Below are 19,373 nucleotides of genomic sequence, written 5' to 3'. Positions count from 1 at the left end.
CAATCAAGGCTGATGTATTTTTTCCTCTTAATCCCCTTCTCTCCATCCCCTTTGGCCCTCTTACTGATCAAAAACTTATCAATAAGAACATGCACATTAAATCAGCTATTTTAATGGGGACCATAGCATATTTAAAGAGGGGGGAGGGGGTCATGGATGGAAATCGCTATTTTTAAAAAATGTTTTTTTTAAAAAATGTAGGCGGTATAAGTATGGAAGAAAGCAACTAAACTTGACTGCTTCACAGGGAAGGAGGCCCACAAAAACAGGGAAGGAGGGCCACAAACTGAGCAGAGCCTTGAGTGGGCCATACTCAAAAAAGGTTAAGAATGGCTGCATTAGGTTATTTATTAAAGTACATATACTGTTGAATGAATAATACAGTGTCATGAAAAGGAACTCTTACCTGCTTTTCTGATGCTTTATGTATTAGGAAACAATGATTGTTATTCAAATTATCTGAGTTTAAGTACTTGAAATGTTAACCATTATTACCCTAGGTTTTTTTTTAAAAAATGGTTTTCACATTTTAATGTTTTGCACCACATTTCCTCCTCTAAACTCCATTTTCTCCATATTCTGAAGACTTGCTCATACATGTGGTTCCCTTGGTTCAATACTTACCCACAAAGCTATCCTTTAAATAAGCCTTTGCTTCATCTTTTGTCCATTTTCTACACTTTACTACACTGGTTACAATAGATCTTGTAGCCATTATCTACATAATAATCTCATGACAATTGCTCAAACCCTACATTTAATTTTTTTTAAAAATCAAAGATCATCCACAAAATATTTTTCTTGGTTTACACAACATAGAACACACTATATAATCATTTGAATCTTAAGAAATGTGTAAACTGCAACTCCAAAATAAGAGAAAGAACTGGTGGGTGAGGGTGCTGATAAAAAAGACAAACTACTACAAAATCTTCAGTCATTGCATCATGACTCTTGATATGAAAAAAGCATATTCTTTTGGGCAGTTACATAGGTTGCTTTAACGAATAGGAGAAGGCAGCCTCATACAGATTACTGTGTGTTCAGGATCAACGTTCTTACCTATATAATCAACCAAAATCCATTCGTCATCCTCCTTTTCACAAATTTTATGCTCCTGGTTTTCATTTTCATCACTGTCGATTGTTCCAAGCAGCATGCTTGAGAAGTACTGGTACATAGCTCAATAAAGTGCAGTTGCTTCTATTGCTGCCCAATGGATGGACGACTGAAGCAACTAATCTCCGGTAGGTCAGTGGGTCCACAAAATGAGTACAATTCCAAAATTCCACTCCGCAAAGAAACACAAATCTACATGCATCTGTGTGAGAAACAAGTCACCGTATTAAAAACTGGAAAAAGTGAAGCAGCATAAAAACAACATTCCAAAATTTAAGTCCCCCTATATGAGTCAATCATTTTTAAGTGAATCAGAATATCTATACATTAACCCTTATATATTAAATAATTTACTGGAAAACTGAATGTTTTCACTGCAGGCCTTTAGTTTCACTTAGGGCCTCCAAATATTTGACAGTCTCCCATAATTTTCCTGAATCTTCCCCCCACCCCCACAGACAAAAGCGGTTCTCAATCTGTGATACAGGATTCCTCTTGTGGAGGGGTGGAGCTGGGTAAGATTACAAGGCATCCACTAGGCTTTAGCATAGAGGTCTTAGTTTAAAAAAAAGCAAAAATATGTAAATATATATTTGGCCCGCTATCTTCTTAGGCATAATATACTGGGTGTTGCTGTCAACCTCTGGGATAGCCATAACTCCTTAAAAGGAGATTTCCATATCATCATCATTAACTTATTTTCAGGATGCACACTTAACTGAGTGTAATCAAACAGGGTTTTCCTTTGAAAGGTTTGAACCACTGTCATAATTCTCGAAAAGTACGGTACAGAGGGAGGGGTACCCAGCCTATCATTTCCATATTGGTTAGAAAGAACCAAGACTACCCATATATTGGAGGAGCAACACTAATTTTCCATCTTGGTGCTCTCCAGATAGATGGCATTACATTCAGAGCCATCTCCCCTCCCCTGGTTTGCTGGTGTGCACTCCATGATCCAGCTATTACCTCCTGCCTATGGGACTGTGCTCCTTCCCTTGCCTTTCCCATCACTCCCCCCACCCACCATTTTGTTCAGGTGCCTGCCCATATTTTGTCAATCCCTTGATGAAGAACTCAGGCCTGAAACATTGGTAAAGTGCACGGTTTGATCTGCTGAGTTTCTCCAGCATCTGTTTTTACTTGCAGACAGAAAGAAAGTTATTTAAGTATTAATTACTAAGTTTGGCCTGGAAGTCAGCCTGAAGAAAACTGAGGTCCTCCATCAGCCAGCTCCCCACCATGACTACCAGCCCCCCCCCCACCCACAGCTCCATCGGGCACACAAAACTCAAAACGGTCAACCAGTTTACCCATCTCGGCTGCACCATTTCATGGGATGCAATGATCGACAACGAGATAGACAACAGACTCGCCAAGGCAAATAGCGCCTTTGCAAGACTACACAAAAAAGTCTGGAAAAACAACCAACTGAAAAACCTCACAAAGATTAGCGTATACAGAGCCGTTGTCATACCCACACTCCTGTTCGGCTCCGAATCATGGGTCCTCTACCGGCATCACCTACGGCTCCTAGAACGCTTCCACCAGTGTTGTCTCCGCTCCATCCTCAACATTCATTGCAGCGACTTCATCCCTAACATCGAAGTACTGAAGATGGCAGAGGCCGACAGCATCGAATCCACGCTACTGAAGATCCAACTGCGCTGGGTAGGTCACGTCTCCAAAATGGAGGACCATCGCCTTCCCAAGATCGTGTTATATGGAGAGCTCTCCACTGGCCACCGTGACAGAGGTGCACCAAAGAAAAGGTACAAGGACTGCCTAAAGAAATCTCTTGGTGCCTGCCACATTGACCACCGCCAGTGGGCTGATAACGCCTCAATCCGTGCATCTTGGCGCCTCACAGTTCGGCGGGCAGCAACCTCCTTTGAAGAAGACCGCAGAGCCCACCTCACTGACAAAAGACAAAGGAGGAAAAACCCAACACCCAACCCCAACCAACCAATTTTCCCTTGCAACTGCTGCAACCATGTTTGCCTGTCCCGCATCGGACTTGTCAGCCACAAACGAGCCTGCAGCTGACGTGGACATTACCCCTCCATAAATCTTCGTCCGCGAAGCCAAGCCAAAGAAGAAAGAAGAAGTACTAAGTACTATGTACCAGCTCTTAGACTCCAGTTCAGCGTCACTTTAAGTGCAGATGCAGATATATTTTTAAAGTGGTAAAGGTTTTTGTATCTACCACATGTACAGGCAGCAAGTTCTGGACCCTACTTTTCCAGTCTTCTCTTGCCACCTTTACAACCATGGCCTTAAATCAACTTGACTGTTGAATTTTATTACACATTCTCATAATTTTATGCAAATATTCAGCACCACCCTCCTTTGTTCAAAAAATGAGTAAACAAAGGGGCATTCTCCAACTCCAAACAACATCTTCATAAATCTCTGTACCTTTTCTATTGTGTGGTGACCAGAGCGCTACAAAGTGCTCTAATTTTGAATTAATGAGTGTTTTATAGAATCTCCTCTTGTATTTCTTAATCACTTTATCTACCTGTCGAGGGTTTGTGAATCCCTTAATATTTAAAAATCACATTGTTTTCTGGTGGAGTTGATGGGTTCTTGTTGGGACAGTGCATTCATTAGAACATAGATCATTATAGCAGAGTATAGGCCCTTCAGCTCTGAATGTTATGCTGACCTATATATTCCTACCAAAAAGCAAAGTACTAAACCTTTTCTATCTCATAACCTAATTTTCTTTCATCCATGTGTCTATCTAAGAGTCTCTTTGAAGCCCTTAATGCTTTAGCCTCCACCACCATCCCTGGCAAGGCTTTCCATTACATATGTCCTCAGGAGTTTGCTATTCCTGCCCTGTGAAAAAGGCATTGGTTGTCCACCTTATATATGCTTCTCAGAATCTTGTGGACCTCCATAGTCTTCTCACATCCTTCTGCACTCCAAAGAGAAAAGCCCCAGCTCTGCTAACCTTGCCTCATAAGACTTATTTTCCAATCCAGGCAACATCTGGTAAATCTCCTGTGCACCCTTTCCACAGCTTCCACATTCTTCCTATAATGAGGTGACCAGAACTGAACATAATAATTGAAGTGTAGTCTCACCAGATATTTGTAGAATTGCCACATGACCACTCTTTGCTTGAATTCATCCCCCTATTAATGAAGCCCAACATTCTATAGGCTTTCTTAACTATCCTATCAACCTTGAGGCACACATGGATTTGGACTCAAAGGTCCCTCTATTCCTCCATACTATTTTGTATCCAACCATTAACTCTGTACACAGCCTTCTGATATGACCTTTCAAAATGCATCACCTCACTCTTATCCAGGTTGAATTCCAGCTGCCCCTTTTCCACCCATCTCTGCATCCTGTCTATATCCTTTTGTTGCCTATGACATCAGCACTATCCACAACTCCTCCAACCTTTGTATTACCCACAAACTTATTTACCCATACTTCCCCCCCCCCCCCCCCCACATATACATAAGCTTTCTCCCTATTACCTTTTTTAAGCAAAGGGAGCACATTTGCCATTCTACAATCCTCTGGCACCTCCCATGGCTAAGGACTCAAAAGATCATAGCCAATTCACCAGCTATCTCATCCCTTCCTTCCCACAGCAACCTGGAGTATATAACGTCTGGCCCAAGGGATTTATCTATTCAAATTAACTAATGTTTTTTTTTTTAAAAAAAGATCCAACACTTCCTCTTCCTTAATCTCAACATTGTCAAGCACACAAGCCTATTCTTTTCTGACCTCAACCCGATTAAGGCCCTTTTCTCTGGTGAATGCTGAAGCAAAGTATTCATTTAGGACCTCTTCAACCTCCTCCATCTCCAGGCCCATGTTGCCCTCTTTATCCTTTAGAGGCACCACCTTCATTCTTGTCAATTCTGTTCTTCACGTCACATAGAATACCTTGGGGTTCTCAACCCTACTTGCCAAGGCTTTCTCATGCCCCCTTCAAGCTCTCCTAAGTCCTTTCTTAACTTTTGTGTGTTTTCTGTGCTGTAGCATTCTCTGGTTTTTAAAGGAAAATGTTGTAAATATAACCTAGGCAACTTTCTAAGTCCTCTGTGATGTCTGTTAGGACCAACAAATCAATTAAAAAAAAGAGGCACAGATAAAAAGAATGTTTCTGCTTTTATCTGTTATGTTAAAATTTTTCAACAGGTAGCTTCAACAAATGATTAACTGGATCACCAAGAATGATAGATCAGTTTTTGGACCTGGTCTCAAATATCTAATTACACCTCATCTCTCAAATGGAATGATTTCCAATATTAAATTTGGTCATTGTCAATTTCCAATAAATAAATCCAGCAACATGAAGGCTTTGAAGTTGTTATGTGGCTACACAACATTTTGCTTAGGTGTAAAATTAACTGTTGTATAACATTCATTTTCTGTGGTAACCCAAACTGGCATTTCCTGATATATCTGAAAAACCTGTTACAGTAGACAATAGCAGATAAAAGTCAGTCCCAATATTCCCCTCCTTTGTTGCTGAATGGATTATTACAAGTCCAGAAAGCAACACAAGAAAATAACTTTAACTCAGAATGTGAATAGCGCAGATCTCAGAATAGGTAGGGACATAAGGCATAATATTGCAGGACACAAGAACATTCAAGAGGCCAAAATGCTTTTTTCACCAAGTGATAAACACAGTTGCCTAAAACAGTAAAGTTCCAAAAATCCAGATGCCAGAAATCCAGACCACCCGAGAATATGGACTTCCTCAAAAACTCTCAAACTTAAAATCTAGCGGGCTTTTGCATGCGTGAATGCATTAGCACCACAGACACACAAAAATGAACAAATAAATATTTATTTCTGTACTTCATATTAATTTGTTAATAATCTATCAAAATTTACCTTTTCATCTCTTATTTATTCTCCTTGAATTTAAAAGTACTGCACGAGAATCCAGAAAATCCAGTCCACCCCAATCCCCAAGCAATTCAGATTTTAGGACTTTTACTGTATAGTGTTTTCTGTTCATTAACTAGTGAATTGTGTATCAAGGCAAATAGAATGATTGTTTGGAAATATCTCTGCTTAGAAATTGATCTTGGTCAAAAGACCCTAAAGGGTTTTGGAGCTTCACATTTCAATCATGTACCAGAAGCCCAAGGTACTGGTATTACCGAGCAATTGTTGCATACTTCAGCTAACTTCACCAGGAACCAGTCCCCAGGCTAGGATGGCAGAATGAAATGTGGGCTTGGGAGAGCAAAAGAACCAGAGATCATGAGTCTAATATGGACCTTAGTAGGATGGAATAACGTAGTTACACCAATCAGGATTCAGTTGAGAGAAGGACAGGAGAAATAGTAGTGGGAGTATTGGTGAATGCATCACTATGCATTGTTTCTCAGAAAAACAGATGAAACTGTATCAAACCCTCTGTAATTCTGAAAAGCCTAGGAATTACTCAATCAAGCACAGTGGAGTTTCAAATTCAGAGAGGAATTTCAGCAAGCATTCATGTCACATCTGCTTCATGATAGGTCAGCGTGCAAGATCTTAACCACGAGTATGCAACTTTTATGTGCCTTGGAGAAGGACCTATGCCTATACAGAGAAGTTTGCATGCACCTGGAGCCCTATACATCAGAGCTAGAAATTCTGGGTTTGAGAGGAGCTATTAGAACCATTAGGTGAGAAATTACAGCACTTCTCTTCAATGGTACAGGTTGCAGCCACTGTGCATTGGTGGTAGAGGTAGTAAATGTTTAGCGTGATTAATGAACTGGATGAATTGACTTGGAAAGTGTTTTTTTTTTTAGTTGTTGCAGCAATTTTCATTCAAGCAAGTCATTCCACTATATTTTTGACATGTGGCTTTTAAGTAGTGTGAAGGGTTTAGGGTTCAGAAAGTAAGCAACTGGTCAACAGGATACCCAGCCACTGAATGGCTCTAGTAATTTATGTGGCTGATCCAGTTGAGTTTCTGATAAATACTGATCACACAACACTGATGCAATGATATTGCCATTAAATTTCAAGGGCAGGTTATTAGAACATTACAGTACAGTTGGATTCTCTCCAGATGGAGATTGCCATTCCCATCCTGTATGTTCAATGAGACTTGTTGTATGAAGTGCTTCATTAGCAAACATTCCCGGTTTTGAAGTGACTGAAGTTAATTGGGCTGAGGTCAATGCTTCGAGAAACTCCTGCAATGATGTTCCAATAACCACAATAATTTTCCTTTGTGCAAGGCTTGACTCTCTCAATTGTATATTTTCATTTTAATGGTCATTGACTTCAGTTTTATTTGGTCCTAAATTGTCAAATGGTGTCTTAACGTCAAGCAGTTGTTCTTGCCTTCTCGAATTCAGCCCTTGACTGTGTTTAGGCCACAGACACACAAAAATGAACAAATAAATATTTATTTCTGTAGGTCTGGAACATCTGGTCATGAAATGATTAACCAGAGATGAGGGAGATAGCGTATGAGCAGAGATTGAGTCGTTTGAAACTGTACTTGCTGGAATTTAGAAGAATGAGAGGGGTTCCTATAGAAACATATAAAATTATGAAAGGTATAGATAAGATATAGGATATAGCCTCAAGATTCAGGGTAGATTTAAGATGGAGATAAAGGGGAAATACTTTAGGGGAATTAAAGGATGTGGGGGGGGGGAAAAAGGCTGGAAGGTGGAGATGATCTCACTGAATGGCGGAACAGGCTCGACAGGCCAGATGGCCTACTCCTGCTCCTATTTCTTATGTTCTAATTTCAATTATGCCTTAAATAAATTATATGACCATTTTTCTCATTGGTGTTTGTTCAGATGGGTTTCCCTACATCATAGCAATGATAAAATACCAGATAATTTCATGGATAAGCATGAGAAAGAAGGTTTAAAAAAAAAGGCTGCGCCGATTGATGAGGAAAAGAAAAATCTTATGAGCTGGTAGTTGTGCACAAGCTGCATTTTGAGCAAAAGGGCATCATTAATACATAGCAATAACTACAAGGGAAAATAGTTCACTTAATACAAAATCTAAATCTGCATTCATTATTTTGCAATACAATTTCAGTAATCTTGGAATTGAAATAGTCTCACAAAATTTATGTCACTGTCACAAAAGATATTCTGAAATATCCAAGTCTGAACTTCAAAAATATGATTAAAAGCTGTAAAATGCCATGGTTGAATGTTATTCAGTGCAACTTTTCTCTTATCAGTTCTTTCCCCCCACACCCCCCCCCCCCCATTTCCTTTCAGCATTGCTTTATAATGAATGTTAATAAATGCAAGCTTCTTGTGAGTAAAGTGGTGGTGGGGTGAGTTAAGTATAGATTTCTGGCTAAAGTGGTAGTTTTAAAAACAAACTGAAATCACCATGTTACAGTGGTAGAATCTGCAGACAGTTTATGAGAAAATAAGAAAAATGGGACCAATATATGCAGAGTGTAAACAAGTAGTTGATAGTATGCAAGGACTTGGTGGGCCAAAAGGCCTGTCTTCATAGAGACAATAGATTATAGGTGCCAGAGTAGGGAGCAATGAATAAAATGCTGGAATAACTCAGCAAATTACGCAGCATCAGTGGACAGAAAGGAATTGTCAAAGTTTCGGGTCAAGATTGCATTTCTCTATGACCGTAGTCAGTTTATGCAGGGAAACGGCCCTGCATCCCAACTTGTCAGTTCCAACCAAGTTGTCTACCCAAGCTTGTCCCATGTGCCTGTGCTCAGCCCATATCCCTCAAACCTTTTCCTATTCTTATACCTGTCTAGATGTATTTTTAAACATGAAACATCAGAATTGTATCCACCTCTACCACTGCAGTTAATTCTGTATATCCACAATACACTGTGTGAGAAAGGTACCTCTCCGGTCACTTAAAACTTACCCATTGATCTCCTCTAGTTTTAGACTCCCCTACCATGGGAAAAAGACAGGTTATTTACCATATCAATGCCTTGCATTTTTTGTTAAAAAAAGGCCCTCCCTCAGCCTCCTATGTCCCAGCATGAAAAGTTCAGCCTACACAGTCTCTCTATTCAAGCCCACCAGAAATGATGATATTCTTGTGAATCTTTACTGCATCCTTTCAAGCAGAGTGACATTTTTTCTCTAGCTGGTGACTACATTTGCACACAATACTTCAAATCTGGTCTCACCAACATGTTGTATGACACTCCTCCTCCTGAACTCAACGTCCTAACCAAAGTCTGCAAGCACGCCACACACCTTCACCACTCTGACAACCCGGGTCATCACCTTCAGGGAACAATCGATCATCCCCCCCCCCCCCCACAAGCCTCCCTCTTCGACAACACTCTCCAAAGTTGTACCATTTTCTGCATAAGTCCTGCCAAAGTGCAACATCTCACTCTTGTCTGAGTTAAATTCCATCTGCTATCTCTTGGCCTATTTTTCCAGTTCAGAATCAGAGTTTATGGTCATGAAATTCAGTGTTTTTGCAATAGCGTCATAGTTAAAACATACATATTATAACCATTTTACAATACTATAAAAATAAAATAATAGCACACGAAATGTATGGTAGTGTCTTTGGTTCATTGATTATTCAGGAATCTAATGGCAGTGGGGAAGAAGTTGTCCTTGTGATGCTGAGTGCTCGTCTTTAGGCTCCTGCACCTTTCCCCCAATGGTAGCAAAGTGAAGAGGACATGGCCAGGGTGGTGGGGGTCTTTGAGGATAGAAGCTACTTTTTTAAGACAGTCACATGTAGATGTCCTCGATGGAGTGAAGTCTGATGCTTGTGATGTTGCAGGCTGAGTTAACAGAATGTTCTCCATGGTAAACCTGTAGACATTTACAAGTCTTCAGTAATATACCGAACCACCTCAGCCACCGGAGAGCCTTCTTTGTGATTGCATCAACTTGGAGGCTCCAGGACAGATCCTCAGAGATGTTGACATCCAGGAATTTTAAGTTCTTGAACCTCTCCCCCACTGAGCCCTCAATGAGGATTGGGTGGTGTTCCCCTGACTTCCTCCTGAAGTCCTTGGTTTGGTTGACAATGAGCGCAAGGTTGTTATTGCTGTTAACACTATTCAATGAGCTGATCTATCGCGCTCCTGTATGCTCCCTCATTGCCGTTTGTGATTCTGCCAACAACTATGGTGTCATCAGCAAACTTGTAGATGGTATTGGAATTGTACCTGGCCACACAGTCGTGGGTGTATAACGAGTAGAGCAGTGGGCTAAGCACACATCCTTGTGGTGTGCCTGTGTTGATGATCAGTGAGGAGAAGTTGTTTCCAATTTGTACTGGCTGTGGTCTTCCAATGAGAAAGTCAAGGATTCAGTTGCAGAGTGGGGTACAGAGGCCTAGTGTTTGTACCTTCTTGACCAGCACTGAAAGAATAATGGTATTGAACACTGAGCTGTAGTTGATGAAGAGCAGCCATACGTATGAGTTGCTGTCTTTGAGGTGATCCAGAGCTGAGAGGAGGACCAGTGATATTGCATCAGCTGTGGAGCAGTTGTGATGATGGGGGAATTGCAAGGGGTCCTGACCTTTACATATTAATTCTGGCCATGACCAGACGCTTGAAGCATTTCATCATAGTAGAAGTTAGTTGTACTGGGTGGTAGTCGTTGAGGTAGCCCACACTACTCTTCTTGGATGCCAAGGTGATTGATGCCCTTTTGGAGCTGATGGGAATATCTGACTGCCACAATGAGAGGTTGAAAATATCCATGAACGCTCTGGCTAGTTGGTTGGTGCAGATTTTCAAGGCTTGACACCTTGAGAGAGTACACCCTCTTGAATGATGTTCTGACACAGATATCACAGGGCCCTCAGTTTATTTAGATCTCACAAAACCTTCTTCACTTTTCCACCAATTTTGGAACCAGTGGGCAATATACTACATTACATTGTCAAAGTTGTTACTAAAGCTGACTAAACATCAGATCCATCATTGATCCCTGAAGCATACCACTTGACACAGGACTTCAATATGAGTTACAACCCTCCTCAACCACCCTCTGACTTGTTCATCAACCTCATTCTGTATCTAATTGGCTAACTCACGAGATCTAATCTTCTGGATCAGGCTTGCTGGGCTTTGTCAAATGCCGTGCTAAAGTCCATCCTCCCTGTCCTCTTTTCAGTCACCTCTTCACAAAATTCAATCAAATTTCTGAGACATGACTTCCCAACCACAAAGGTAAGTTGACTATTGCTGATCAGTCCTTGCCTTTCCAAATGCATGTAGCTCCTGAATCTCAGAATCCCATTCAGTACCTATCATTTCGTACCTATCGCACAAATGATGCCAAGCTCATCAGCCTGTAGTCCTTGAAACCTTTCTTCAATAAAGGTACAATAGCCATCTTGCAGTCTTTTGACACATCATTCATGCTCAATGATGATAGGGCTCCTACAATTGTTTCCTGTGCTTCTCACAATCTCCTCAGTTACACTTGATCAAGCCTCGGGTACTTATCTACCTTTAAGCATCTTAAAAGTAGACTTCCAACACCTTTTCTGGAATGTGAACTCCCTTCAAGACAACACAAGTTCCCCAACAATAAATACAGAGGAGAAATACATGTCCAGGACCTTGTGTCACACCACAAAGACACCTGTGTCAATCTTTAGGGGCCCTATTCTCTCCCTAGTTTTGCCTTTTGGAATCTCTTTGAATTCCTCTTTATTTGTCAGAGCCATATCAAGTCTCCTTTTTGCCATCCAAACTTCCCTCTTAAGTGAACTCCTACCTCCTCTCTACTCAAAGGATTCACTTGATTTCAACTGTCTGTACCTCACACATGGGGAGGGGTTTCCTCGTCTGATCCTATCTTGTGATTTGACGAGAAACATTTCCCCCTCAGTTGACAGGAGAAATTTTTAAAAAATCACCATTCTCTATTTTAAATCTTTCTACCTGATTGTTCACTCTATTACATAAAGTGATCAGTGATTATTTTGTACTTTTGAAGTACAACTTATCACTGTGATTCATGGTCATTTCATTTTCATAATTTAAAATACCAGATGTTCACCGGAAGATTACCAGCGTTAATCCAATATTCCATGTAATTAATGGAACAAACATTTCAAGAGACTACCCCGGACTAGATAATACGTTAATCTATTCGCAATTACTCGTTGAACTACTTTTGCGATGTCTAAACGCCCGTGTCAGTGAGGAGGATGTGAGTCGCCCCAGGTTGCCTTGGCAGAGGCTGGCGACGCTCCAAAGTTTGAGAGCCACCGAAGCCAACTAGCATGTGTTCCATCAGGGGTCGCCTGCATTCACAACCCCTTCATCAAAGTCGTCCACGATGAGTCTCCCAGTTGTGAGTTTTCTTTAAAATAAAATTAATCACTGCAGTGTAGATGGATGATCAGATTAGTTGCATTATTCGCCCAATTCTTTGTTCGCCTCATCTCGAGTGTAGCGCGAGAAATAAGCGACGTCCTCCCCTAAACAGCTCATGCATCTACACCAACAGGACCAGGATATTATTTCGACAGTATGTAGGTTATAAAAGGAAATAGTAACTATTTAAAACTCTTTTCAGAATCACGGGCGCAACGAGGCAGCGTTGATGAACCGGTCAGTAAACATTTCATGCAGGAAAACAAACCTTTTGCAACAAGCTATCGCGAGCAACAGTAAGACAACAGCAGAACGTCTCGAAACTCATCTTCAGAAACCGCAGGGCTCAGTCGAAGGCTCTTTGGTTGTGCCTTGGGTGGTGGGGGGTGGGGGGGGGGGGGTAAGGGCTAACGTGAGCATTTTAAAGCGCCCATCCTGACGTCTGGCTGGAACAAAATATCGAATAAAAAGTGCCCGACACGATACACAAAGAGTTGGCCGTTCGTCATCCCCACTTTACACTAAAAGGTGGGAGAGAGGAAAGAATCGAGCTCGGAAGACTCCAAAGTGGCCGTTCATGTCGTTCGATCGCAGTTCCCTTCGCTTTGTCTTCCTCCCCCTCCTCCCTCTCCCCCTCACCCCCGGCGCCCTGCACCTTCTCCCGGCCACCGCCTGCAGAAAGTTCACGCCACTTGCCTGACTTTTAGGTAGTGCACCTTCTTCCCTCCTTCGCAACGTAAAAACGATTTCAACCCCGGAGTTTTCTTTTTCTCCCGACAAAATAACCGTGAGGTAGAACAAAAAAAAAGAGAGGCGAGGCGAGCGTCGTAGCTTGCCGCTGTATTTGGAGAGCGTCACCGGGTGAATGCCCCGCTCCGTGTTCTCACCTCCCTTGTATTGTTATTGTTGTGGAACTCGAACAGCTGATCGTCCACCGACGTCACCACGCCCCGCCCCGTGTTCGAAACACTCCCGACCAATCACACGAGCTCTCGAAGCCGGGGACGTTCTGTCACCAACGCACGTGATCTGGCCTGCGAGGCAGGAAGCAGGCGATGAGGTGTTGAGCAAACAGACCTTGCTCAGCAGGCTGAGCTGAAGCTGACGAGCTGGGGAGGGGAGGGGGAATAAACCAGGTACAAGTGGAGCCAGTCCATTTCTCACGCAGAGAGGTGTTTGTGGAGTGGCGACCACAATTTGCAATGGTTTGGTCTCTTTTGAAGATTGAGTCAAAACGTTCAGAGTCCGTGAGCGATAAGTAACCAGTAACTGGAAACAAAGAACACGCTTTGTTTCATGAATCTTCAAGGAGTGTCATATTTTTGGAGGCTTCACGAGCTTTGATTCCGTTACTCGGAGAGCGACGAATAATTTTCTCAAACGACGTCAATCGCAATATGGGAAAAGGAGTGGAATTCGTCTCTGGACGCTCGCCCCTGCAACGTTTCGGAAGCCCTCCCTCCGAAAATGTGATGGAGGTGCAGAATGTCTCTCATCAATACGCTCGTTGATATTCAGTAACATAAATCTGTTGTCCACTCACTTCACGAGATTCGAATTAATGACTAATACATTTAGCAAAAACTATCCATTCAACTTTAAGCGAATTCTGAAACAAAGGCTGATCAGTGATATAAACCATTCTAAATAACCTCCAAACATTCAGTCAACAGATTAAAGTCTGTATCGGAATTGATTACTTTTCTTGAGCTTTTTCAGGTACATTCTCCGCTAAGAATGCGCCTGAAGAAGCAGAAGCGGCCCTTTCAATTACAGTTCAGGTGGCAGCGATGAAAGTGCAGCGCTGTCCACTTGAAAGGATAGCTGCCCCGGGATGCGTATCTGAGCGCATTCCTGTCCCTTGGGCTGTCAGCTGGGACAGCCAGCGCAGACGTCTCCACACCGATCCCGCTGCCCCTCTCTCTCCCCCCACTCACGAATTCAGTCCCCACACTGCAGGCTGTCCCCACATTGATCCCGCTCTCTCCCCACTCACGGGGCTGGAGCGGCCGGCGGGTGAGTATGGGGGCTGGAGAGGCTGACTGTCATCCGGGAGGCCACTGTGCTGCAGGGATTATCCCTCTCGGACGAGGGTTACCAAACTCGCCTTTCAGGCGCCTCCTACACATTCACGTTGCTTTCCACAGCCGCATTTTGCCAAAATATGCGACTCTACAAGCGGGTCAATTGGCCACGTGAAAGTGTCTAATGAGAAGCTGGAGCAAGTCTGCATCCATGGGTAGGAATGGTCGTCAATGTTTAGGGTCAGGACTTTATCAAGTTCATGGCTACTTCTCCTGACAGATCATCAAGCTAATTATCTCTACTTATCTCCACACTTACTGCTGAATGGTTCCAGTATTCATCTGTATTTCAGATTTCCAGAAATATGTTGCAACACAAAATGTTGAAGAGGCTGAGCAGGTCAGGAAACAGCCATGGAAGGTGACAATCAACAATTCTGGCTGTAATCCTTGGTAAAACACAGGATTCTGTTGACACCGTGGTTAAGTGAAAAAACACAAATGCTGGAGAAACTCAGCAGGAAACAGTGCCTTTATGTAGCAAAGGTAAAAATACATCACCAATGTTTAGGACTTGAGCCCTTCATCAAGGTGTCAATCCTTCATCAGGAATGGCAAGGTGGCACATTCTGTATCCAATATTATTTGCCGAAATTTCTGTCACCTCCAATGGAATCCCACCACCAGACACATCATCCCCTTTCAGCTTTTTGCAAGAATCTTTCTCTCCATGACTCCCTTGTCCACCCCTAATCCCCTGTACTTATCTGTGGCCTCATGAGTGCTACACCTGCACCTAAACTTCCTCCCTCACTACTATTTAGGGTCCCAAACAGACCTTCCAAATGAGACGGTACTTGCTCCTGGTGTGACTTCCTCTACATTGGGGAAACTAGACCCAAACTGGGGGAAATCACTTTATTGACCACCTTCACGCCATCTGCTGCAACAGCAAGAACCTCCCATTAGCTATCTGCTTTAATTTCACTTCCTATTCCTATACTGCCAATAGAGGCCACACTCAAATTAGAACAAAACGTCATTTTATCTAATGACCTCCTCTCTTGCTTTTCCTTCTCTCTCTGGCCCCATTCTTCCTTCCTCTCCCTCACCTACAGTCTTTCTTACTTCCCTTTGTACTTTGCAGTTCTTTTTCAGAATGTCTTCATTCATCTTCTATTTACTTATCATTTGCAATTAAAAAGATTTCACTTACTTCCTTTAGGCCAGCACCATCATCATTTGTATAATTCAGTCTCCACCCTATGACAGAGGGTCCTTTTGACTTCCCCTTCTCTGCAATTTAAAACAGTTTTCCAAAAAAATCTGTCCTGAAAAGTTAACTCTTTCCACCCATATAAGTGATAGAAAAAGCTATGCTGGGTGCTGCGGGGGGGGGGGGGGGGGGGGGGGGGGGTGGGAGAGAAGCACTTGCAAAGGCAAGGATTAATCAAAGGTTTAATTAATGAAATCATTGCTTTGTTAGTCAGATATCAAAAATGACCAATTTGAAATTATGACCATAGCATAATTATGAGGATAATGCAATTGATGTGGTCATGGATTTTAGCAAAGCCTCTGATAAATTTCCACATTGGGGATTGGTTTAAAAGGTGAGAGATCACTGAATCCTGTAAAAATGGATGCAAAATTAGCTTGGAGGCAGAGGATGAGGATAGAGGTTGCTTTGGCATTGAAAGCCTGTGATAATTGTCACTGGGACACTCCTTGTTAGATGATTAGCAAATTGACAGATGACACAACCTGACACTGAGTAGAACAGTCTTAGATTTAAAGGATTATGTTGAAGATTTTGGAGATAGAATTTAATTATGATGTTTAAGGTAGTGCATTTTGGATGGATTAATATTCCCAAGTACCAAGAGAATATTGAGATCAAATGAACCTTGATGGTACAAGTGCAAAAGTCTCTGAAAGTTTCAGAATGGGTATTTAAGGTGGTTTATAGGATTATTTTGCCTTCATTCGACAGTACATGAAATGTAGAAATTTATAAATAATTGGGTAGGTCATTTATAGAATACTGTGTGCTGTTTTGGTCACCACATTTTAAGAAGGATGCGATTGGACTGGATAGCGTGCAGAAAATATTTACCAAGATGTTGCTTGTTTGTTCTGAAGAGACAGGATAGACTGTTTATTTTCTTTGGAGAACTGTTGGAGGACCTTGTGAGGTGTACAAGATCATGAGGTGCACAGAAAAGTATGATCGAAAGAATATTTTCCTCTTGCAAAAGAGAATAAAACATAGGTCTAAGGTAAAGGGTAAAAGGTTTGGAGGGAATCTGAGGAAGCATATTTTCACGCAGAGGGTGTCTGGAATGTACTGCCTGTGAGTACTGTGGTGGTGGAGACTCTCACAATATATAAGCAAGAGAAATAAAAATTACTATTTGAATTGCAAAGACATAGAGCTGCCAAGTGTTGGAAAATGGAATTAATATAGATGGTTAGCACAGACGTGATGAGGGGAAGCTCTTCCTTCTAATGACATTGATATACTGCCTGGTCTGTTATTTCCAGCATTCACTGTTTTTATTCCCCATTCAGTAAATATTTTTGAAATGGTAGTGACAAAAATAATGTAACAATATCATGGTTTATACAGACCAATCCTGATATTTTAGTAAAAAGGGTTGAAGATAGCATGTGTAAAAATGTTTGAGACCATCAGTCTGCTACTTCATAGTATATTTAAGGAAGTTTCTGAATATTTCCCAAGGAAACATTTTAGAATTTACATATTTTACCCTAACCTAAAAGGTTTATTTAATTTTTGAATTCTTTTTATATTTTTAGTCCACAAGCATGCATTTTTTTTCATCAAAACACTAACTTGAATCACATATTTCTGTTTACAGGATTACATACCACACGCAGAACAGAAACAAGCTATTCAACCCCACCATACTATGCTGGACTTAATATTCTTCACAGGGCTCCTCCCATTCTATTTAATCTCATGCTTTTGGCATTCCTTATTTTTCTTTTTCCCAATTAGGTTTATAAGAACAGCCTATGTTGCTAATCAGCTCATAAGAATGCAGACACATTTGGCAAACCCAATTTGGTTAATTTTGTTAAAAAAAATTAGTGGAACAGAATTATTACAGGAATGTATGTGCTTGGTTTTACAAGGACAGTGGTAATATTTTTTAAATTCTTGTTAGTACATCAAAATAAATTAGCTGATCATCCTACATTTGGCTTCTGAAATTCACTAAACCAAATAATGCCATTTGATCTGCACATTAAATTCAATAATTTAATCTTTAGGGCTCAATTTGGTAACTATATAATTATATTGGTGCTAACCAATTGCTCAGTTTTGTTTTTTTTTGGATTGGTAATTACTAATACAACTTAATAATTAATACACATTCTCATTAGGTTATTAAATACATGATATTTAGCCAGTTGTTTTACACCTCATTGGATATCAAGTAGTCTAATCATGAATAAAAGTGTGAATACATAGGCAATATTTTTCAGTTATCAATTGATTCATAAAATTGCCAAGTTCTCATTAAAATGCATGCTTCCTTTCTGATGTTTTTAATGCCAGGATATTGCTTGATTGGTGTTCAGTTCTTCATACAGTAATAATGAAAGTTTATTTGAAGTAATATTTAATTAAATAGGTTGATCAATGGCCAAATCAAAATCTAAAATAAAAGTTGTTGTCGGATGTTAAAATTTCTCCCCTTCCACATCTCTGTACGAGCAATCCAGAGTTCCATTCTCCAAGCTTCTCCCACCCAATCCCTCAAACATCTATCTGATTTCCTGGAGAAAGTAAGATTAAATTGGTTTCCAAACCATGTCAGTTTAGTGTCCAATCCCAGAGTGCTAAAGGTTGGTTTGTAGAGCATAAGAAACTGTTTATTAAACTCATCTGTTAAGTGATTTGCAAATCTTGTAATCTTTCTAATTTGCAAAATATGAACAATGTTAGTACAGTAAAACCCCTGGTATCCAGAATTCAAGTAACTGGCAAAAATCAAAGAAAATAAAGAAAAGCAATAGGTAAAAATACTAAGTGTAAAATTGTAAAAGTAAATCTTTTCTGAAATAACACAAATCTTTGATAAAGATGGAGCAAATATTCACCCAGCAGAATGCCTTGGTCATGCTTTGCTTGTAGCAGCTGTTTGAATAAAGTTGTGTTGGGCAATGCCCAGGATGAATAGCTGGTTGACGTTGCTTGTCATTGGGGTGACCCTCTTAAAGTGCATCCTTATCCCTGCTTAGTAAGAGTCACCCCAGTCAGCAACTTTATCTGTAAAGGGGGGAAGTTAATTATCTTCCATGTTATTGTTCGACTTTCAGGCAGCTGCAAATTGGAGGGACAACACCTCTTCCATCTGGGCACCCTTGAATTGGATGGTATTAACATCGACTTCTCTGATTTCTGTTAAACCCTCTCCCCCTTCTTCCCCCATCACTTCTCTCTCCTTTCCTTTTACAGAGCCAAAATCAATTCTCACCTCTCTGTTCATATCCAATTAACACCTTTTTTTGGTCTAGACTCCTCCCCAAGTCAATCTTCAGTCTTTATTCCTGTTCTTTGCTATAGACTGAAGAAGGGCTCAGGCCCAAAACGTCAGTAATATATCCTTACCTCCTACAGATGCTGTGAGACTAGCGGAGTTCCTTCAGCATTTCTGTGTCATAACACAATACACCCTCACCCACATACAAATAGAGGGGATATTAACATTGTAGTGAGTATTTTGTGGAGGGAGGATTTTAAGGTAGGAGGTGGAATTTATGGAACATAAACAGTACAGCACTGGAACAGTCCTCATGGCTGACAATGTTCATTACAACACAATGCCAAATAAAACTAATCCCATACTTGGGCACATGATCTATAACCTACATGTTTT

The 19,373-nt window shown here is 41.1% G+C and overlaps 2 protein-coding genes across 5 annotated transcripts in view; both read right to left on the bottom strand.

Annotated features, from left to right (window-relative positions):
* Positions 1-1,187, bottom strand: part of ccne2 (cyclin E2) — a 67,501-nt gene extending 66,314 nt beyond the window's left edge. For all 4 annotated transcript variants that reach the window (XM_069921829.1, XM_069921833.1, XM_069921830.1 and 1 more), the window contains exon 1: positions 1,063-1,187. In XM_069921829.1, coding sequence (XP_069777930.1) covers positions 1,063-1,180 — 118 coding nt within the window. In that variant the 5' untranslated portion in view covers positions 1,181-1,187. The remainder of the gene's footprint in view (positions 1-1,062) is intronic.
* A 45-nt stretch (positions 1,188-1,232) lies between these two features.
* The window catches only part of nagpa (N-acetylglucosamine-1-phosphodiester alpha-N-acetylglucosaminidase), a 75,234-nt gene continuing 57,093 nt past the window's right edge, over positions 1,233-19,373 (bottom strand). The window contains exon 10 of the transcript XR_011352403.1: positions 1,233-1,321. The gene's annotated coding sequence lies outside the window, so the exon portion shown is untranslated. The remainder of the gene's footprint in view (positions 1,322-19,373) is intronic.

Source organism: Narcine bancroftii, chromosome 2 (assembly GCF_036971445.1).
Source record: "Narcine bancroftii isolate sNarBan1 chromosome 2, sNarBan1.hap1, whole genome shotgun sequence".
NCBI classification, from domain to species: Eukaryota; Metazoa; Chordata; class Chondrichthyes; order Torpediniformes; family Narcinidae; genus Narcine; species Narcine bancroftii.
This window is presented reverse-complemented; position numbering and strand designations above follow the sequence as displayed.